Source organism: Heterocephalus glaber, unplaced genomic scaffold (assembly GCF_053883595.1).
Source record: "Heterocephalus glaber isolate CG9 unplaced genomic scaffold, H.glaber_assembly_v1.0 deba00000347, whole genome shotgun sequence".
In the NCBI taxonomy this organism is placed as follows: Eukaryota; Metazoa; Chordata; class Mammalia; order Rodentia; family Bathyergidae; genus Heterocephalus; species Heterocephalus glaber.
Genome location: NW_028258143.1, coordinates 54,422,239 through 54,444,878, shown reverse-complemented (window position 1 = coordinate 54,444,878; position 22,640 = coordinate 54,422,239). Strand labels below are relative to the sequence as shown.

Sequence of the window (22,640 nt, the reverse complement as noted above, 5' to 3'; positions counted from 1 at the left end):
GACATAATTGCCATTAATTCCCCTCAGGAAACACCCTCTTGATTTGAATATATGTAACCATTCATTCTTGCCACTTTCTGAGGCAGTTTTGGAAGTCTTCTTTCATGTGTGTCTTTAGAAGGTATAATTAAAAAGAAAATATATGATGAATGTTGCTAAATACTATTCATCAGAAAGCAGGCCTGTAATAACATTACAGCGTGTCTTCACCTACCCTGTTTACCAGATCTGGCACCATGCATCTTCTGGCTTTTCTCCAAAGTCAAAATGACCATGAAAGGTAAACGTTTTGAGTCAATTCAGGACAATGAGGCAGCCATGACAACACAACTAAAGAGGACTTCTAGAACTGCTTCAGAAAGTGGCAAGAAAGCAAAGGAAAGTATTTTGAGGGGGGTTAATGGCAATGTGTCTTTTACTATAGTACATTTTTTAAAATTTCAACATTCATTGTAGTTTTTAATCATACTTCAAACTTTATAAGACTTGTGAATATCTTTTACATATATGTAAATAAATATGCAGTTTTTATTCTAAATTTTCTTATTTCCTCTTCTCTTTTTGATCTTTTCTGTAATTGACTCCAGTGAAAATTCAGTGAGCACAAATACTAATTCGAGTAAGAGTCAAGTGCCTTACCTTGTCAGTCTTCAGTGTTCATTTCCCATTGTTAGCCAGTGGCATCTTTACATTTGTTTGTTAGTGGACCAGTAATCTAATTAGATTAACAGCCATGCTACCACCAGCTGTTAAGTTTGAAGTATAGAGACTGATGTGTCGTTCATCAGTTTCAAGCCTGCTCATTTAAAGAAACAATTTAAGTGTATATACATTTAATGTTATTGAGTGCAAAGAAATTTTCTTTTAATACTCATAGAATTGCATAAATTAACTTTTATATTGATAACTCCTTGCAGCAATTTTATCACATTTTATGTAATTTATTATTTTTTTATGGAGCATTTAGGAGAGAAGACAGTTGTGATTTTTTAAATTTTGTAATTGAGATGATGCAGTAAAATATGCCAAATTTCATAGAGGAGAAAATTAACAATATAGCTGTGTTGGCAACATTATTGGTACAAATAATAAAAGTAGGACCTCAGACAAGTTTCGTATTATTTAAGCTCTTCTATTTTTTTTTGGTATTTTTTATTGTCTGGACATAAAATTACCATAGACCTCTCTAAAATGTAACTATCAAGGTGGCAAATAAGTATTCCAGAAATTACAATCCAGTGTGATAAGTACTGTGTAACATATCTATTCCTAAATATACACATGTGTATGTGACTATGGAACACGTATGGAAACTTATTTACCAATGCAAGTTTTATGCTGTACTGAATTGATAAATCTTAAAGATGAGTAAAATAACTAGCCAAGATAAAGACAAGAGGAAAAGGTTTCCAGATAAAGACAACAGTATGTTATTAGTCATTGGAGATGGCTATTTTTATAGGACAAGACAAATATTGGCTATCTCATATAGTTTAGCCTGCTATAAAGGCAGCAAGGATGTGGTAAACTTGAGGTACATTACTAGTGTTTTGGTATGTTTAAAGGATAGAGTATTTTGGAAAGGGAGGCAAGAGTTGAAAAGCAATATGGTTGTTTAACAGATAATAAAAGATTTATGCTTCACTAAAAATAAATACCCAACCCCATTTTATATTACATAAATTAATGAAACTTGTAGATATCAGTGTCAAAATCAAAGTGACAACATGGGGAGACTTGGATATGTATTAGATTGTTCATAACATGATTTCTCATCAATATGCCATTAATAATGAGCTATATCTAGTGGTATTGACACCAAGGGTACTATTGCATAGAAATGAATTTTCTTAATAACAGCTTATCTTTTAAAGCAAGCTCTTTTAAATTTTACCTTTTGTACTTTGATCACTATTCATTCTTTTCTTAAATACAATATCCTAAACATAATTTAATCTTTTTAATTATGGTTTAGAAGTATTATAAACATTAATTTTTGTTCTGTGTTTTAGAACAGTGTTGCAGTTCATTTTTATAGGGATGTGAGAGACTTGAATGGATAGACCTACCTCTAGATAGATTGTTTTTATTTTTTGATTTTTATGTTTCTGTCATTGGCCACTTAAGGAGGCCTAATGACCCTAATCTACTAAATTACCTTATATTCTGTTTTCTAGTTAAAAGATGGAAAATTATATGCCTGAGCTTTTACATATCGCTGTATGCTATTTAGTCTCACTTTGGGATCCATTGGTTAAAATCTAAATGGTTAATGTTAAACCTCAGTGGATAGAGAGAGATGTTTATAAATCAGGAATTTTTTAAAATGTTACAAATTCATTAAATTCATAGTATTTCTATCTCTTGAGTATTGGCATTGATCTATGAATTTATGTGTTTTTAATACTTGGGGTGACCCAAAGGAATTGATTGGACCCATTCAATTTGGAACTTTTACATAGAGCTTACTCGATTAATGCATTCCAAACAAAGGTTTAAGTGTTCATTCTGTTGCAAACATTAGGGCAAATCACCACTAACTTATCAGATTTAAATTTAGATAAAATTTAAAATGTAAAAATTGCCTCTGCCAAAGGCAACTAAGCCATTTAAATATTGAATCTGCTTTCGTGAGTTCTCGTGCCCAACACAGTACCTTCCAATGAATTTCAGGTATCCACAATTCTTTGGTTATTGTAGTTTCCCCTATAGAGCATTTCTTAGTTTCTAGGAAGCTCACTTATTGAATTTCCAGGATGAATTTTTCATTTTCAAGTAAATGGTGTCAGTGAAAATTCATCCTGACTCCCTGGGCATTTCCAGTTTTTCAAATTAGAAATACCACCTTCAACAGGTAACCTAAAATACATAAGGAATCTCAAGACTAAAGGTAATATAAAATTTTTAAAATAGAGTATCCAATTGTGTTATTTACATTTTTATGCAAGTTGTAATTTTTATACAAATACTAAAATATTAAAATTGATATGTCCTGATTAGACATATCTAAGCAGCATATTTTCTTTATTCCTTAATATGCTGCCAAAGAGGTCCAATTTTCATGTCTTAATTCTCACTTATTTTAAACAGTAAAAAATATGTTTGGTGTAATACTGAGAAGGTATATATGCTGGTTCTTCTCCAGAGTGAAGTCACCCTGCTGAGAAATGAAGTGGCACAGCTGAAACAGCTTCTTCTGGCTCATAAAGATTGCCCTGTAACCGCCATGCAGAAGAAATCTGGCTATCATAGTGAGTAATGTTCCATTACCTACAGCCTTAGGCTATGTCAGTGAAATACCACCAGTGAGCAGAGCTACCGTTAAAAAGTGGAGACTGCAGTTCTAATATTTAAGATTAAACGTCAGAATTTCTGCAAGGTTATTATAGGGAGGGTGGAGCATATTTTTAAAAGTCCAGACAGTTTTTGGGTTTTCGTATTCCTAGCTTTTTCTAGGCATTACTATAGATCAACAAAATGGGTTAGCTGATAAATTTTAAATTGTTAAGTAACAGTGATACTTTGTTTATCTTCTCAGGATAACACTGTCTTAGATTGAGAGGGTGAAACACTACTTCCTTTCCAGTCCCCATTCAGTAAATGAAATATTTTTCTGATCAGCTATCTCCACTAAACAACAATATATAATATCCACTTACAATATGCTATCAGGTCCTATTATTCTTTCTTAGATAATGTCAGCATTGTGCAGTGTTTTTATTGTTCTGAACTTTCTACCTTGTTGATCATAAAAATGCTAAAAAAGAACAACATTTCAGTTACCTGCTTGTACATGTCCTCCTAAATGTTTTCCCAAGAATGAGATTTCTTCTGTTTTCAGCATTTTAGACGTTAATTGTACTTTTCCTTTCTGGTGATGTCCTTCTTTTTTTGATAAGATGCACAATGTTGGAACCAGCTGTTTACTCTTGAATAAATGGCCTATTTTGTCCATCGCACACAAATTTGTAACAAATAACAAACAGAGTTGGGAATGCATTAGGCAACATTCATAATATATAACCCACAGCTTTTGTTTTTATGATTTAGTGATTTTTCAGGATATTTGTAAATGTGAAGATTGTTTCAACCATATGTATCCACTTCATTTTAATTTGCCAGTGTCAGTAATTCAAAAGAACGAAACATTTTGTATTGGATGTAAACATTTCCTCAGGTGCTCACAATAAAACTTAATGGCTACCATCTTTACTTGTAGTCATTGTAAGCAGTTTCATCAGAATGGGCAATATTTTTTAATTTAAAAGATTCAGTAGATTTAGCAACTCTCGATTGCCATATATATTTAGAACACTGATTTTTTTCAGTTTTGAACATAGAAATCTCAGTTGTTTGATGTCTAGTCATTTTGACGAGACAGTGAAACACATTGTGGAGTAAATTGCAACGAAATAGAAATGTGTTTGGGATTTATATTAACAATGATTGCTGCAGGAATGAGGCCATTATTGTTCCCATCTGACTTAACATAATTTCTTATAGAAGCTTCTGAGTTCAGCATTATGTGTATATGATTGTCTTAAACAAGAAGGCTCTCAAATTTTGATAGTTTAAAAGGAAATAATTCTGTAGATTAGGAGGAAATGAACACTCAGCTCCAATGGTATTAAATTCAAAATTTTTCTATACATTTTTTTCATCTCTGATAATTGTATAATCTCAGCACTTTTAACTCTTATTATCCAGACACTATTTGCCCAATAAATGCAAAACAATTGTTCATTTTAACAATTGATTTATCAAGATACTTGTATTATATAGATGTGTAGTTTTACTGTTTAAACAACTGCAGAGGCAACTCACTTTCAGGTCCCCCTTCTGTCTCACTTAAGCAGAAGCTTTCTTTCTCTCAAACTTCCTACTCTTAAAAAAAAAAAACTGCAAATCTTGATTAATAAATTGGGGGGGGGGTTTTGGTACCAGGGATTGAACTCAGGTCCTTGCACTTATGGGGCAGGCGGCATCAATTAATAAGTTTTAAGTGAATACATTTTGTATTCAGTTGTGAGGATGCAAGAAATGAGTAAGACATTTTTGTTTTTTGGAAATACTTCTACCTTGTTCTTGTGTAGTTATCTAGGTAATTAAATTGAGGTACAGTAAAGGATAGTTGTATCTTGAGATTAATTCTCTTCAGCTCTTAAGAGATACTTAGAATTTGTAGAATTTTAATTGCTATTTTCAAATTTTAAATCTTTAAAATAAATCTGATTTCTCTTGATTAATAGTTAAGGTAGCCATAGAGATTAAGTGAATATAACTTGGAGAAATTCAGATTTCACACTCTTCATCATGTAGCACACAGAAGTTGTTAAAGGTGGTGAACTATAAAACTAGATGAATCTTTCCAGACACTTATGAAAGAAAACTGACATTTAGTAGAATGTAAGGAATATTACAAAATATTGCAGCTAAAGGTGACAAAGACTACTAAGTCGCATAAGGTCTCAGTTTTAACACTGAAAATCCTGTGCCACATTTAGGAAACCTCCCAGTCATAGGAAAACCATGACTGTTGGCCACCCTAAATTAATATAAAACCCAGTTGAAGATAATAACACTTTAATATTTGAGTTTCTTGAAGAATAAAGCACTACAGTGGTATTACTGTCATAAATTTATATTCCTTAGATCTGGGCATATGTAATAATTATTATTGTCTCCATAATTATAACTAGGAAGGAAAGTTTCTTGGACTCTAATTGAGCACTAATAATTTCATATTGAAGATGTATATGAACATAGGCAGTGAACTTTATAGAAATAGAATTGTCAAATGTCTGATTTCTTTTGGCATAAATAAAGCTGAAAGTGGCTCTTTTAATGCAGTTTGATTTCTTGTATCTTTCTAGTACATAAGATTATACCAATAATTTTCTCCCCTCACCTTCTAGAACTGGACATAGATATATCACAATGTGAAGGTATTTTATATATAAAATTTATAATTACATAATTTATAAATATCTCTTTGTACTGAGTAAATATTTGCTTTGCCTAATTCTGAAGGTTTGTAGATATTATAATTTACTGTTTTATGTTGAGTCATTGCCTCCAGTATACATACATATATATTATATATATATATATATATTTTTTTTTTATACTACTCATCATCCATCTGCATCTTTGGTTTTGAAAGCTGATACATCCTCAAAACTTGAAAGGTTGTCTGTTCAGTTGAATAGTAATGGTGAAATAAATAAATAAAGCTTCTTAGTATTCTCTCCAGTTAAACCATCAGTGCCAGTTTGAACATGTAACTGTTGTATTGCTTACCTAAAGAACTGAATTGTATTTTATAATATTCATTATTTGATCAGAAAAGTATTATTTCTGCTCTATATTTATATAATTATACCTTTTTAAAATTATATCTTGGAGTCAAGTTTGATCCAGGGGGTATAGTTTTGCATTTATAACACATAGAAAACATGGGATTACATCTCATTTATGTGTTTTGAAACTTGGTTTTTAAAAATGTGTGTATTTGAGACAGTGTGTCAAAATACTGTAAGAACACTATTTCAAAAAATTCTCTAAATGACAAAATTTTTTTTTTAGCATAAGCTTGCCAGCTATTCTTTCTCTCCATCTTCATTACAAATCATGGGATAATCATGGGAAATCATTGTTTCATAAGGTCCAGTGTTTTATACTAATTGACTTTCATTATGGGCATTGGATCCACAGTAAGCAGAGCAGTCTGCATTCCCAGATGTAATAGAAAGCCTTCATCTTGTCGTGTTTAAACACTAAATTAAATTTTTTTTTTGGTACTTGGGATCAAACTAAGGACCTCACATTTACCAGGCAGACACTGTGCCATTGAGCTACATCCCTGGCCCTAATTAAAATTATTTTTAATGTCAACTGAAAAAAGTTACATTCCATTATGATCCTGTTTTTACAGTGTTTAAAAATAAACAAAGCTAAACCATGTTGTCTACGGAGGCATACCAACACAGTATCTATGAAGAAAAGACAGGGGGCTAATTGAAGGAATGTCAGGATAGTGATGACCTCTGGCAAGGAGAGGAGTGTCCAGAAGCAGCAGTGTCACTGGCAATGTTCTGTCCAAAACTGGGGCCTGGGTTCACAGATATTCATGTCAACATTATGTCTTCTTACCAGATACTATAAATATTTGTGTGTATTGCACATAACACATTTTTCACTAACTGAAATTACTGGATTTTGTTCTGCTAACATAAAGAATGTGTAAGAGATTTGTTGTTCACGGCTAAATATTCGTGTTTTTTAATTTTCATAAATATTTAGAATGCCCTTTCCTGAATATCTTTTCATTTGCATTATCTAGAGTTTTATATGGATTTTTATTTGAATCCCAATTAATTCATACAATTCTAACAGCTGGTGGCATTTAGACTATAAATATTGCTTATTCTCATGTGTATGCATCATTAGAATCAGGTGTTGTAATCATCCATGACTGCAGTAGACAGAAAGTCAGCCAGAATAGTATAATTCTGGAGAATGCAGAGGGAATAATTTTTAAAATATAATTTGTACGTAAGATTCATTCTGTTTCTGCATGTGGTTATATCTTTTAATAAGAATGACATTTAGCCAAACACTGGTTTTATTAAATGTGATGCTTATAAACATTTGATTATATCTGTAAGAGGCTATCAAACTCCTACCTCATTTTCTTTAACACTATTTACTACATATTTGTTGAGCTCTATTCTGTGAAACACTGGACACTCAGATGTTCCCATATGTATGGTTGTTCCTCTGTTTGACCTGTTGCAGGTAAAAATTGCCTACTTTGTGACTTACAGCTACCTTTTCAGTTACTCAACTCCAATCACACTGGTTTGTCTAATCAGTTTTATAAAATATCTTCTAACTTTTTACTTGGTATATTGATTCAGCCTAATGATACTTTTTAATAGATCCTTTATTTAAGAAAATGAACGATTTTTTTTTTTCTGCTCAGCTGCTGATAAAGATGATAGTTCAGAAGACCTTTCGGTGCCAAGTAGTCCACATACAGAAGCTATACAGCATAGTTCTGTCAGCACATCCAATGGAGTCAGTTCAACCTCAAAGGCAGAAGCTGTGGCCACTTCAGTGCTCACCCAGATGGCAGACCAGAGTACAGAGCCTGCGCTTTCACAGATTGTCATGGCTCCTTCCTCCCAGTCACAGCCCTCAGGAAGTTGATTAAAAACCTGCAGTACAACAATTTTAGATACTCATTAGGTTTTAGATACTCATTAGTGACTTCAAAGGGAAATCAAGGAAAGACCAGTTTCCATTTATGCGAAATCTGTGGTTGTAATTTTTTTTTTTTACTTGAAATTAAATTTGGCTCTAAAGTTGATGTAGCAGCAGTTGATGATCAGACTGAACAACAGTTTTTTTAAAAAGTCTGGAAAAAGACTGATTTTGCTTTTTTTATAAATATTGTTAGATTTATTAATTTTTCTGTGCTCAATGTGTATATTATATTATAATTCATTGTGGCTTATTTTGGTTTTAATTTGGTGATGTTTTAATAAATGGGGGTGTTAATGAATCTCTTCCCACTTCCATTTTTTGCCCACTCCTTAACCCTGGACTGTAATGGTAGTTTTATCATTTGTACCAAAGTTTTGCATAGGGACTCTTGACTTTGCAATGCAAACAAAGTCATAAAGCACTAGGCAAGAGAAAGATAAATTTTCTTTTAATCTTTTTGCCTTTTATTTTGCACATTATGCAAAAGGAAGAATATTAACACCTTTTTTAGTGAAAACATGGTAAAAGACATACAGTGCTTTTATGCGCATTCTTAAACTAAATAAGGTCAATAATACTGCATTTTCTTTTAAGATTTTAAGTAGAAAAAAATTTTGAAAAATTCAGCATTTCAAAATTGACTTTATTTTTTAAGTCTTAAATTCAGTGTTTCAAACTTACGTTTTGAGGCTGAAAATATGAAATATAATGTATGATACAGGGTTATCAGATATCTAATAATTTTTTAAATTAACTCTTATTTGGAGTTTTTTGTTTTATTTTTGTTTTTTGCAGATTTCAGGTTACAAACTGAGAAGTTTATGCATAATCAAGTATGGTATGGTTGCCAGAAAAGCCTAAAATTCTACTTAGAACATTTAAGACTGTTTACCCCCATTGTCTTGTACTTGCGAGCTAACTTGTACTTATTCTTGTGAAAGCACTGTCATCTTTTAGTAGCAAATTTTGATAATGTTTCTTGTGGAAAAAATCAGTATCTATCTTTAGAATAATGTAATTATAATGTGGGAAATGTGAATGAGTGAGTGAGAGTGTGTATGTATGTGTGTGTCTTTCAATAGTTAATGCCAGCAATCTTTGCTTCAATGTTTAACGATGCCTTCAGTGTGATGCTGGCCAATAGATGATTGCAGTTTAAAAATGTCATTATGTGCAGGCTTGGATAACTAACATTCCATGATGTAGCTTGTTTCTGATGAGATGATTGTAGGTACACTTTTCTCATTATCCAATCATCTGTGGGATACTGAGTTTTCTAATGTGCCATTATCTATTTTTATTCTGCAGTTATGTTCAAAATACAGTACAATATTTTAAATAGACTAAATTGTTAAACAATAAAAATTAAAAAGTAGTAGATGTGCGTAAGAAAACTTTGTAAAATAGTTGAGTCCTACCCAGTAGCAACTTCTGGCATTCAAGCAGGATTCCATCATGTAAATATATGTAATACATTTATAGTAAGTTTGTTCTGCATCCATACTACACCATTTGCTATGGTCTCAGTGCCATCTCCTAATGAGACTGACATTTTAAAAGCCTGTATGGAATATCCTTGATAATTCAAGGGAGTATCCCACCTGCCTAAGTTCCAAACTGGGAAACATACAAATTACACAAATGACATTTCAGGATTTTTAAGTATGAAGATAATAGGAATTTTATTGTTGGAGTATTAAAAATGAGAATATTTTTAGTTGATCTACTTCTAAAATTTTTCATTTTTAACTGATTTCATTATTTTAAAATAATTTCTAATCATGATTTTCCTATAATTACACTGAGTTGATCTCAAAGGCACAAAATATGAATTCTACAAGAAGGCTTATTTTTTATTGTAGTTGGGTGAGTTAGGAAAAGCCTCAATTTTTCACTCTCCTAAGTCCTTCACTGCATTTTTTTCCCTCTTATTTATGCAAGTTAAAGTTTTGGTAACAGAATTCTTGCAACTGTAAAATAAGACTACATAGATGTAAGAAGTCATGTAAACGGTTAATGAGCTTACCAAGGTTAGCAAAACTTTCATTGTAAATCAGTCTGTACTCAGCAAATAAAAATCATTATTAGTTGTATAAACACAAATTCCATTTTGACTTTCAGGATGTCACTCTACTGTACCTAGCATTTTGAGTCCTTATATTTGCAATGTTACACAAACTGTACTATTTTCTTTTATGTGCAGTTTGCATGAGTAAACCATCAGAGAATAAATTCTATCTTTAAATTACGTTCATAATTTGCTTGTTTTTACCTGTCTTTCACAAAGTAACATCACCTGGCAATGATTTTTTTCCTTCGGGGCATTTATTACCTGAGAAAAACCTAAGATTCTTTCCAGTTCTGTAATAAAAATCATTCCCTCTTGATCTTTTAGCCGCAGGGTGCTCATGCCTGGTTTCTCTAATCTGTGCTCACTTTAAATTCCATTCATATACAGTGACCTTTAATTTATGTCCTCTGCTTGGGACACTCCCTGAATTTTAGCCACAGACCTACCTGCCCACTATCTAACAAAATATCTTAAAACATACCATGTCTAACACTGAACTAACCTTCCCTTGCCCTACCTCCAAATGTGCTCCTTCCACAATCTTTGATTAGTCTGTTGATGACAACACAGTTCTTCCTATTGCTCAAGCCAGAACAACCTTCTTGTCACCCTGGAGTTCTCTGTTTCTCTCACATTCCACATCCAAGCCATCATGAAATTGTTTCCTTTACCTTCAGAATAATTTAAAATGCAGTCACTTCTTATTTACCCTGCTTTCACTCTCCTGTGCCTTCATGTACCTTAATTATTGTAGTTGCCTTGTGTTTCTGTTTCCACCTCTGCCCACCACAGTCCATCCCCAGTATAGCAACCAGAACGATGCTTTTTTTAGGGGGAGGGGTTGAGACAAGGTCTTGCTTTGTAGTTTAGGCTGGCCCTGAACTCACTATGTAGCCCAGGCTGGCCTCAAACTCATGGTGATCCTCCTGCCTCAGCCTCCCCAAGTGCTGAGATCACAGGCGTGCACCACCACACCCAGCTCAGACTGATGGTTTTAAACCCTAAATCAGATTACAGCATTCCTCTGCTTGGCATTCCACATTTCACTCAATAAGTCAAGTCCTTAGATTGGCCTACAAAGCCCCAGACTGTCTGTTCCCCTATCACACCCCATTACATCTTTCTGAGTGCCACTAGTCAGGCACTGTGTTAGGCACTTAAAATACCACAGTAGCCAAAACCAAAGCTCCCTGCCTTTGTAGAGCTTACATTCTACAGGATGTGGGATGATGTTGGGAAACACAGTCAACAAGTAAATTGTACAATAGAAGAGGTGAATACTAAGTGAAGGAACAGACTTGTACCAGTTTTCTGGAAAACGTGGAATGACAGTGTCAGATTAAACCATTGAGATGCAAAGAATTGCATACCTATTTTTGATGCACCCATTCTACCAATAGTTTAAGTTAGATTATATGATATTAGATAAAACGATTCTTAAAGACAAGCTCATGTAGAAACATACCTCATTTCACTGTACTTTACAGATAATGCTTTTTTTTTACAAATGAAGATTTGTGACAACCTGTTTGAGTAAATCTTAGCAGTGCCACTTAGCAATAGCATATGGTGAAAGCTCAGATTATCATTAGTGTTTTTAGCAATAAAGCATTTTTAATTTTGATAATGTACTTTGCACACTTAATAGGCTATAGTACAATGTAAGCATAACTTTTCTATGACTGGAAAAGCAAAAAGATTGATCTCACTCACTTTACTGCATGGATCTGGAACTGAATACACAGTATCGGAGGTATGTTTGTATTTCTCTAACAAGTAATGTTCGGCAAACAGGTGATATATTAAAAGATGAAACGAGCTGGGCATAGTGGTGTGTAACTGTAATCTCAGCTCTTCAGCGGCCTAATGAAAAAGGATTGCAAGTTTGAGCCCAGCCTGGGCAACTGGGTGAGACCGTCTCAAAAAAGAAAAAGGACAGGCTGTAGCTCTGTGGTAGAGTGTTTGCCTAGCATTCATGCAGGTCTGGACTCAATCCCCAGTACTCTCCCCGCCATATCAAATTCATGTTTGCTTTTACCTGTTTCAGAGGACAGGAAAAATAGTCTCTTGTTTGTGGCATATTCTTGCTGTTAAATGTAGTTTTACTAATTCTACATCTATGAAATGTAGTTTGATAGTGACTATGGGGATAGAATTAGGAAAATCTCATTTCCTCCTAGGGCTTCATCTTAGATAAATGTACAGTGGACCCTTGAGTTATGAGTGGCCTAACATACCAACAACTTGGGTTACAATCAGAATTTTAGTTTTAAGTTACGACCAAAGTTTTGAGTTACAACCCAAATGCCAGTCTTTCCTGTACAAGATTGAGAAATCCTGGGCCAATGTCTCTCTAAGAACACTTGAGATCTGCCTGGAGAAAGTGTGGCCTAAAATTGTACAGGAGAGAGACTAGAGGCTGTGTAGAGGAGCCTGAGCCTTCAGTTGACCCTGTGGTTGAGGACACTGTCACTCCAGCAGAGTCCATAGGCTTGCAGGTAGACAGTAGTGATGTTGAGGAACTGGTGGAGGAACACGCAGAGGAACTGTCCACAGAGGAACTTCAGCAACTCCTGGATGAGCAACAGAATGGCAGCTGAGGAGCTTTCTGAAGAGGAGGGGGAGCATCAGCAATCAGTGCAGCAAAATTCTTCTTCTGAAATAAAGGAAATCCTGAAAAAATGAACAGAGCTACAAACATTTGTAGAGAAGACACAACCAGGCAGAGAAAAAGCCAACCATTGCATTCACTTGCTTAATGACAGTGTCATGACATGGCACAGAACAGTGTCACAGAAAAGACAGAAACAGAAAGCCATACACCAGTTTTTAGTTCTGAAAAGATGGAGACCTAGTGAGCCAGAAGAGGGTCCTAGGGTCCCAAGGAGAGAAAGGAGGACACCAGAGAGCCAGATTCCTGATGTTCTTATGGAAGGGGACTCTCCTTCCAAACACTAACACCTTCTGTTTCATCCTCCCTTCCTGCAAGCCAAAGATGTCAACTTGAGTGGTGAGTACAGTACGAAATGGTTGTTTCTGGTAAACCAGGCACATTTTATAACTTTTTGGTGAATACACTAGGAAGATTATTGGTGTTTCTGGTAAATTATGCACATTATACAGCCCTTTTTTACTATGAAAAAGGTTAGTTAAGGGGTGCTTGGGGAGGTTGGGGAGGCATTATGGGTATTTCCATTATATGGTATTTCCAAGATTATAGTCTTGACTTAAAACGAACTTGAGTTACAACCAGCCCTCATGAATGAATTGAGTTTGTAAATCAAGGGTCCACTGTACATCTGTACAAACATGCTCACAAAATACCTACAGAATACAGTTATTAGAGCAAGTAGTTTTAAAAACAAATAATTTTTAAGTCTGACATTTCTAAATGATCTTGACCAGAGATTAATTTTGAGGCCCTTAAAGCTATTATACTATACTTATGTTTGAGGTAGTTATGAAAAGTCGAGTGAACATTTCCTGATCTTTTTAAAGTGCGGGTCTCTCTAGTTGTCAGTACTATAGATTGAGACTTGAGTTTTTGTAGAGGCAGAGTATTAAGATCTTAGAGAGCTAGGATTCTTCTGAGGAAAAAAACTAAACAAAATGTAAAATAAAGGCCTTTCTAAACAACTAAATAGTTCAACCATTTAGGTAAATAAATTAAGCAGATTACCTATATTGCCATAGGAAAAGTACAGTCGTTAAAAATGTTCCCAAAATTAAAGGGCTTTTAGTAAAAGACCATGTGACATTGAAACCTACAATAAAAGAAAAAACATTTGTTGTTTTATTTCATTGTAGCAGTCCAATACACCAAAGATTAATGTAAATAGCAAATCTGTCTCAGCAACCAAGCTGGAAGGGTTCTCAATAATAGGCCAATGACTTGCATTTTTTTCCCTCAGATGCTCACTCAAGTTCTTCCAATAGCTTTCTGAGGAGAGTACATTCACATTTCCATTGCCTTGTCATTGGCACTCCCTTACCATAATCATCGTTCCTTTCTTTGCCTGTTTCACAGTACATTTTACACTTAAGACATCATTCCTCTAGGCAGAAACTTTTTTTTTTGGCTAGGCAGAATTTTTTAAATAAAATAATTGCCATGGCTTTACCTAAGTATTTGGGAAAGGATGTCTAATTCTAAATCTCAGTTATGTCAAGTAAGAATTGGCTTATTTTATTCACTAAATTTTGGAGCAGGTTTTGCTTCCTGTGAAAGTATATGAAGGAGAATATTCCCCCAGAGCTCCTTTGAAAATTATTTTTGCTTAATTTTTTAAGAAGTATGTAAATTGAGAGATGAGTTTTTCAAAGTCTGACACAAAAATTAGGCAAAAATTATTTAGTGTGATATATTTAGCAGAATTCAAGGTAGTGTTACCTATTATGAGTTTCTCACAATGAGAAACAGATATGAGATGTTTATGAGGAAATAAAAAAAATTGTCAATACTATTATCTTTAGAAATAAACCCTTTACATTATCCATTAGTATTATATTATCTTTTGTTTGATTTCTTATTTCCACCAATAATTTTTTTAGCTCTGTGTAATTTAAACATGTGGCTAGTTCCTGTCCATTTTTGGGAGGTGTGCTTGTTAAAATTCATCCTCATAGGGTCTAATTAACAACACAAAATAAAATGAGTTATGTAATATAACAGCATAGTTAATTTGAGTATTTAATTTTTTTAAACATATAGTGGACACTAGGACCAGCCTGACATACGAACAACTTGGGTTACGACCAGAATTTTAGTTTTATTACCAAAGTCATGAGTTATGAACTGAATGCCGGCCACTTGTGCTTGCAAATAGTGTCAGATACAGATTTAACCCTTGAAGAGTTCTGGAAGGAACATTACAACATCCTTTTCTGTGTGGGGTTAATTGAGAAATTCTGGGCCAGTGTCTCTCTAAGAACACTGAGATCTGCTTGTATACAGGAGAGAGACTTTGAAGGCTGTATAGAGGAGCCTAACCAACTTGAATTATAGCCAGCTCTCATGAATAAATTGAGTTCATAAGTCAAGGGTCCACTGTGTAATTGACTTCTCTCAAAACCCACATTTTTCGGAAAAATATCTTCTGTGTTACGTCTTCATTTATTCAACTCACCTGGTGGTTTCTCAGGTGACTTCAAGCACCATGAGACAATCTGCTGAATTATAAACCACCATATCAGTAGCAAGCAAAGCGCTTCACATTTTTTTTCTGAGGTTGAAGCCCAATTCATATAAAACTAGCTGCAGTTCTTTGTGACAAGATAGTGTTAGATAACATTCCAAAAATAAGATATGCTCCCATTGTCATTTTCATTGTGTTCTATTTATCTGTAGAAACTTTATAAGTCTCAGAAGTAGTAAACTATTTTTGAAAATTGATCAATAATTTAATAACTTGCATAAAGTAGATTTGTATCCCTGCTATAACTGCTTGAAATACATAGGTATGTATAATTTAAAAACATAATTTATAAAGCTTAGCCTCTTGCTTGAAATTTTCACCAAATAAAATTTTTTTACCAGAATTCTTAACATATAAAAAAATTGTCTTGGATTTCCCATTTCTTTTATAGATGGAGGTACCTGTGAGTGTTAGTCTACTAAATAACAGGCCATGGAAGAGAAGACTTTGGTCAATAAGTATCTATTAAGCATCTACTTTGTGCTAAGGTATCAGGACTGCAGTAAAAATAAAGACCAGCATTTTGTCTGCAAGTAGAATCCATTTGGAAAGTCACCTTATTTACTGTACCTCTGACAGGAAAATAATCACAGCCTAACAGTTATAAATTTAGCAAGGTAGGAGATAAACTTAGATTTAGGCTTCACCTTAAATTATGGTTGGGATTTGGGTACAAAAATGTACGAAGCAAAAGTTTAGATTAACAAATGTGTTATGGTCATAGGATAGTGGGAAGATGGCACGTTAAGAGTGAGAAACGAAGTTGCATAGATAGAAAAAGCTTGATTATACAGAGATTTGAAAAGCATGAAAATTTAGACTGGAAAGCATGGTTATCTTAACTTTCAGAAAAGAAACATGAGGAAAACAGTATTTAAGAAATAGACAACACCATGAAGCCTGGCCCATATGGAAACCAGCTAAAAGGTTGTTGCACTAACTCTGACATGAGTAGTTATCAAAGTATCTTAGTGCAGTTGGGCTGCTATAATGACAACAGACAGGGTGGCTTAAACAAAAGAAATTTTTTCTCATAGTTCTAAAGGTTTACAAGTCTTGAAATCATCAGGCTACCAGCATAGTTGAGTTCAAATGAAGCCTTTCTTCTTGATCTATTTCTTCTTGTGGTCTTCTTACTCTGTCCTCATGTAGGGGACCACAGAGAGTTAGAAAGGACTTTCCTGTCTCCCTTTATAAAAACACTAATCCTATCATGAGAAGTCTACCACTGTGACCTAAGTACTTCCCAAAGGCCCCATCTCCAAATACTATCACATTGTGGAGTAAGGTTCAACATAAGAATATTTACATATTTGTTTCTCTGTTTAAGTTTTTTTTTTTAAGGTTTTGGAGACAAGATCTCATTATGTAGTTCAAGCTGGCCTTGAACTCGCTTTGTAGTCCAGGCTGGCCTTGAACACATGGTAATCTTTCTACCTCAGCCTCCCAAGTGCTAGGATTCCAGGCAGGTGTCACCACTCCCAGCTAAGAATTTTAAAAGGAAGGAGATCACAAGCATTAAGTCCATAATACAGGATTCAGGAAAAAGGGTCATTATGGAGCAAAAGAAATAAGTATGAGGAATATTTTGCAGGAAATATTGTATCTGTAGACTACTAAGGTAGATGATAAGCAGAGCTCAAGGACTAGATTTTCAGGCCTGAAAGACTGGGAAAATGGTAGCATCCTTGTGTACAGAAAGGCTGTAACAGGAAGCCAGCTTGGAAATGAGGGATGATTTGTATCTTAGAGATTAAATATAAAAGTCTAGGAAGGGCCGGGGATTTAGCTCAGTGGTTCCGCCGCCTGCCTCGCAAGCACAAGGACCAGAGTTTGATCCCCGGTACCAAAAAAAAATGTCTAGGAAGGATGGGAAAAATGTAATAATAGCTTCTGTTGAGCATCTATTGTTTAATAAAGTGCTTGGTTATCTCACTTAATCATTGTCACAACTGTGATAATGCTGCTATAGTAAGAGGATAATACAGATTTAGCAGTTGATAAAATCCTGAAAATGAATGAATTTTTTCAAAATTATTTGAAAGGCATGACTTAATGGGAGCCAGATGATTAAACTTAAATTACAACAAATGATAAGAAGATACAGAAGTCAAAGAAGAAATAGGAAAAAAGATAGTATAATTCATTTCTATAGTGGTCTATATTATCTGCTTTTCTAGAAATTAATTTAGAATTCCTGAATGCTATGAAGATAACATTATTCCCCATTTTAGATAAGAAATCAGCCTCAAAAGTTCAGTTATGGCCAACCTCTCACACAGTCATTAAGTGGCAGGATCAATATGTATACCTATCTATTAATGCCAAATAATAACATTCTTTCCACTATAGACAAAAGCAAAGTTTAAAACAGAAATACTTCACATATAACAAGCGGTCAGGAGAGTTCCATATGCCCCTGCAGTCCTAGGTACTACAGAGGCTGGAGGGAGGATCTCAAGCATAGCTAGACTTTGTATATATGCATGCAGATACATACCTGCATACATACCTGTATATGGCTAGCTGAGGGAGTAACTCATTGGTAGACTACTTAGTGCTTGCCTAGCATGCACATGACCCTGGATTCACTAGTCCCTAGCACAACTAAAAAAGGGAGAAGGAGGTCCATGGGGTGAGATGATTTAATTAAATTGCCACTTAATTTGGCAATTTCATGGCATGAGGGAACATTTTCCATGCAGTGATTGAAACTATGCCATCCTAGAAAATCTGTGCTCATAAAGATACAAAACAAAAGAAACTTGTCTGTTTCTCCCTAAATTTAAAGTTTAAGAAAAATAATCTGAAAAATAAGACGTTCCCACTGCCCTGTGCAATTGAGATTTCAATGTTTAAGTGAAATGTGGTCCCATGGTCTACGAATCTCTGGTGAAAAAGTAAAGTCTTTTGGGCACAAGTTTAGAATCTATAAAGACCATTCCCCTAATCCAGGTCATATTCAAGTGTCTCACAAAACGATTTTTACCTACTGAAAATGGGCAGATGTTTTGGGAAGGGTACTATAAACCAGGAGCAACAAAGAATAGGAAGATTAAAGATCCAAGGACTCATAATAATGAAACAACTATCTGAAGGAAAATAGAAAAATGTATGTTGAAATAATGAAAGAATGAAAACCCCACGAGAAGAATAACATAGTGCATTAGTCCATTTTATGCTGCTATAAAATACCTGAGACTAGATAATTTATAATGAACAGAATTTTATTTGGCTCACACTTCTGGAGACTGGCAAGTCCAAATGCATAGTGCTGGCATCTGGCAAGGGCCTTGTTACATCACAGCATGGTAGAAGGCATCACATGGTAAGAAAGCGCCAGAGAGAGCAAGAGGAGGGTGAACTCAGTTTTATAGCAAACCTGCTGTCAGTAACAAACCCACTCCCATGATAAAGGTAATACATTCATGAAGGTTCTGCCCTCGTGACTGCATCACCTCTAAAAGGTCCCACCTCTCAACACTGCTGCAATGGAGATTAAGTTTTCAACAATAAACTTTGAGATAAATTAAAATTTACAGATGGAAAAAGAAAATATGGTATTTATACACAATAGAATACTACTGGGTCATAAAGAAGGATAAAGGAGTCATTTGTAAGAAAATGGATGTACCTTGAGATACCATAATGTTAAATGAAATAAATCAGACACACAAGCTTAAATATTGCCTGTTTTCTCTTTTATGAGAAGCCCACATCATACATAAAGAGATAATAAAAGATAGGTAATAGGAAATAGAGCTTTGGAAAAGGGATCTCCTATGGAAAAGGGGTCAGGAGATGGAGAGAAGCAGGGAAAGGAGATTAAAAAGAAGAAGATGCTTTATGTACATGTACCAACTCCACACAAGGGGTGTAAACACTATGTAGTGAAAACATGTACTAAAACATAAAAATAAGTAAAATTACAAACACTAAAACAAACTTTGGAGCACACATTCAAACCATAGCAGATACTAGAGAATATGAACAGAAGAATTGAAAAATAATAGGATTTTTTAAAATGAAAAGTATACACAACAAAATTAAAAGATCATGATATGTTTATTATAGATTAGAAACAGATAATACTAGCCTTCAATTAGATCTGAGAAAATTACACAAAATGTAGCAAGGAGAGAGAAAGGCAATATGAAAGAGAGTGCCAGGGATTAAGTTTAGTGGTTCCGCCTCCTGCCCCACAAGCGCAAGGACCTGAGTTCAATGCCCAGTACTAAAAAAAAAAAAAGAGACAGCAGCCAGCTGCAGTGACGCGAAGCGGTAACCCCAGATATTGAGGAAGGAGGCTGAGGTAGGATGATCCAGAGTTCCAGGCCAGTCGGGGCAACTGTCCAAAAGAGTGCTGGGCTGCTGCTCACTGGTAAGACACCCCTGGATTCAGTCTTCAGTACCCTTGGGCAGTAGGGTAGAAGCCCTTGTGTGTCCAATAGGAACTCCAGAGGAAGGAATTCAAATAATAAGATTATGTTCAAAGAGAAAACAACTGTAATTTTTCTGCAGTAAATGAAAGACATGAATTGTCACATTCATGAAGCAATACAGTGGAACCTTGACTTACAAACTCCACGAGTAACTCAAGATAGTTTTAAGTCAAGACTATAATCTTGAAAATATCATATGATGGAAATACCCATAATGCCTCCCCAACCTCCCCAAGCACCCCTTAACTAACCTTTTTCATAGTAAAAAAGGGCTGTATAATGTGCATAATTTACCAGAAACACCAATAATCTTCCTAGTGTATTCACCAAAAAGTTATAAAATGTGCCTGGTTTACCAGAAACAACCATTTCGTACTGTACTCACCACTCAAGTTGACGTCTTTGGCTTGCAGGAAGGGAGGATGAAACAGAAGGTGTTAGTGTTTGGAAGGAGAGTCCCCTTCCATAAGAACATCAGGAATCTGGCTCTCTGGTGTCCTCCTTTCTCTCCTTGGGACCCTAGGACCCTCTTCTGGCTCACTAGGTCTCCATCTTTTCAGAACTAAAAACTGGTGTATGGCTTTCTGTTTCTGTCTTTTCTGTGACACTGTTCTGTGCCATGTCATGACACTGTCATTAAGCAAGTGAATGCAATGGTTGGCTTTTTCTCTGCCTGGTTGTGTCTTCTCTACAAATGTTTGTAGCTCTGTTCATTTTTTCAGGATTTCCTTTATTTCAGAAGAAGAACTTTGCTGCACTGATTGCTGATGCTCCCCCTCCTCTTCAGAAAGCTCCTCAGCTGCCATTCTGTTGCTCATCCAGGAGTTGCTGAAGTTCCTCTGTGGACAGTTCCTCTGCGTGTTCCTCCACCAGTTCCTCAACATCACTACTGTCTACCTGCAAGCCTATGGACTCTGCTGGAGTGACAGTGTCCTCAACCACAGGGTCAACTGAAGGCTCAGGTTCCTCTACACAGCCTCCAGTCTCTCTCCTGTACAATTTTAGGCCACACTTTCTCCAGGCAGATCTCAAGTGTTCTTAGAGAGACATTGGCCCAGGATTTCTCAATCTTGTACAGGAAAGACTGGCATTTGGGTTGTAACTCAAAACTTTGGTCGTAACTTAAAACTAAAATTCTGATTGTAACCCAAGTTGTTGGTATGTTAGGCCAGTCATAACCCAAGGGTCCACTGTATATATATTTGATGTACCAGATTTTTAATATGCCTTACAGTCAGATGAGGAAAGGTGTCCAGGTTGCAAGTGAGAGGCTGTTATTGGGCTCCCACTATAAAGCCTGTGCCAGGAAAGCATAACCCAGTAAGACTACACTCACTGCTGTGGGCACTGACAGCAATATCTCTATGTTATATAAAGAGAATAGTCTGTGGTGGGAGGCGGTCTTACCCACAACAGTCTCCCTTTCTGGCCACCAAATACATGGAGCACACTTTCTTCCCATATTGGATAACCTCTTATGTTGTAAGAAAAGAAGACCGAAGTTCCATCAGCTTACTTCATATGTAGGTCCATTTTGTGTTGCTGTAACAGGATATCTGAGGCTATGTAATGTGGAAAGAAAAGTTTATTTGGTTCATGATCAGGTGGCTGTTAAGTCCAAACAACATGGCAGTGGCATGTAGTGGCAGCCTCTTGTGTGCATCACAAAATGGCGCAGAAGCAGAAGCTGGTACATGCAAAGAGACCCAAAAGAAGTGCCGATCTTGCTTTAGGACAACCTACTCTTGAAGTAACCAACCCAGTCCCATAAGAGCAAGAACTCACTCCTCAGAGAAGAGCATTATTCCTTCTTTAAAACTCCACTGTATTATGCTCCCACAATACTATTGCACATTGAGGTCAGGATATTGTGATTGGAATCCAATATGTCTCCCCAAAAGTATCATTATATTGAAAGCTTGGATGCTGTTGGGCTTTTAGGAAGTGATTGAATCATAAAGGCTCTAACATCATCAATGGATTCATCACAATTTGATGGCATTATTGGGTTGGAAACCAGAGGTGGTGCCTAGTTGAAGGAAGTGAATCACAGGGGTACTATACCTGTTCCCCAATGCTTTCCTCTTGGGCTCTTTTGCTGTCTCTCTCTGCTTCCTAGATGCCATAAGCTAAGCACCTTTCCTCCACCATGCCCTTCCATCATGATGTTTCTGCCTTAACCACAGTCCTAAAAGCAACAGAACCAAGTGACCATTGACTGAAACTTCTGAAACCATGAGCTGAAATAAACCTCTCTACTTAGTTGTTTTTCTCAGGTATTGAATCACAGTAACAAAAAGCTTACACATCTACAATAGAATAAGGACTGATGGTATACACACAGTAATCATTGGTGAGCACCAATTATGAAATATAATGGGACAGGCATTTTGAGCAGAGGGGCCTCTTTTCTGGAAGTTGTGGGGGATTTCCTTGATCAGACTTGATTCCAGTCATTGGTGGAATTTCTCTTTCTTTTGTGGCCTCCAGCAGTTCTTCCATATTCATTCCCTCCCTTGGCCACATCTATAAAAGATGTTGGAGATTATGCCCTTGTGCGGAGCCTCAAGACATCACAGTCTACTTCCAGCCAGTACAAGTGTGGAGGCCAAGGATTGTTTGTTAAAGTTCTGTGGTTTCTTCTGCAGTATAACTTTATCAAAA

The 22,640-nt window shown here is 35.4% G+C and overlaps 1 protein-coding gene across 1 annotated transcript in view; it reads left to right on the top strand.

Moving 5' to 3' along the window:
* Atf2 (activating transcription factor 2) overlaps positions 1–10,516 on the top strand; it is a 90,746-nt gene extending 80,230 nt beyond the window's left edge. Inside the window, 3 exon segments of the mRNA XM_004857710.3 lie at positions 3,146–3,251; positions 7,985–8,190; positions 8,192–10,516. Coding sequence (XP_004857767.2) covers positions 3,146–3,251; positions 7,985–8,190; positions 8,192–8,215 — 336 coding nt within the window. The 3' untranslated portion in view covers positions 8,216–10,516.
* Positions 10,517–22,640: the final 12,124 nt, after the last annotated feature.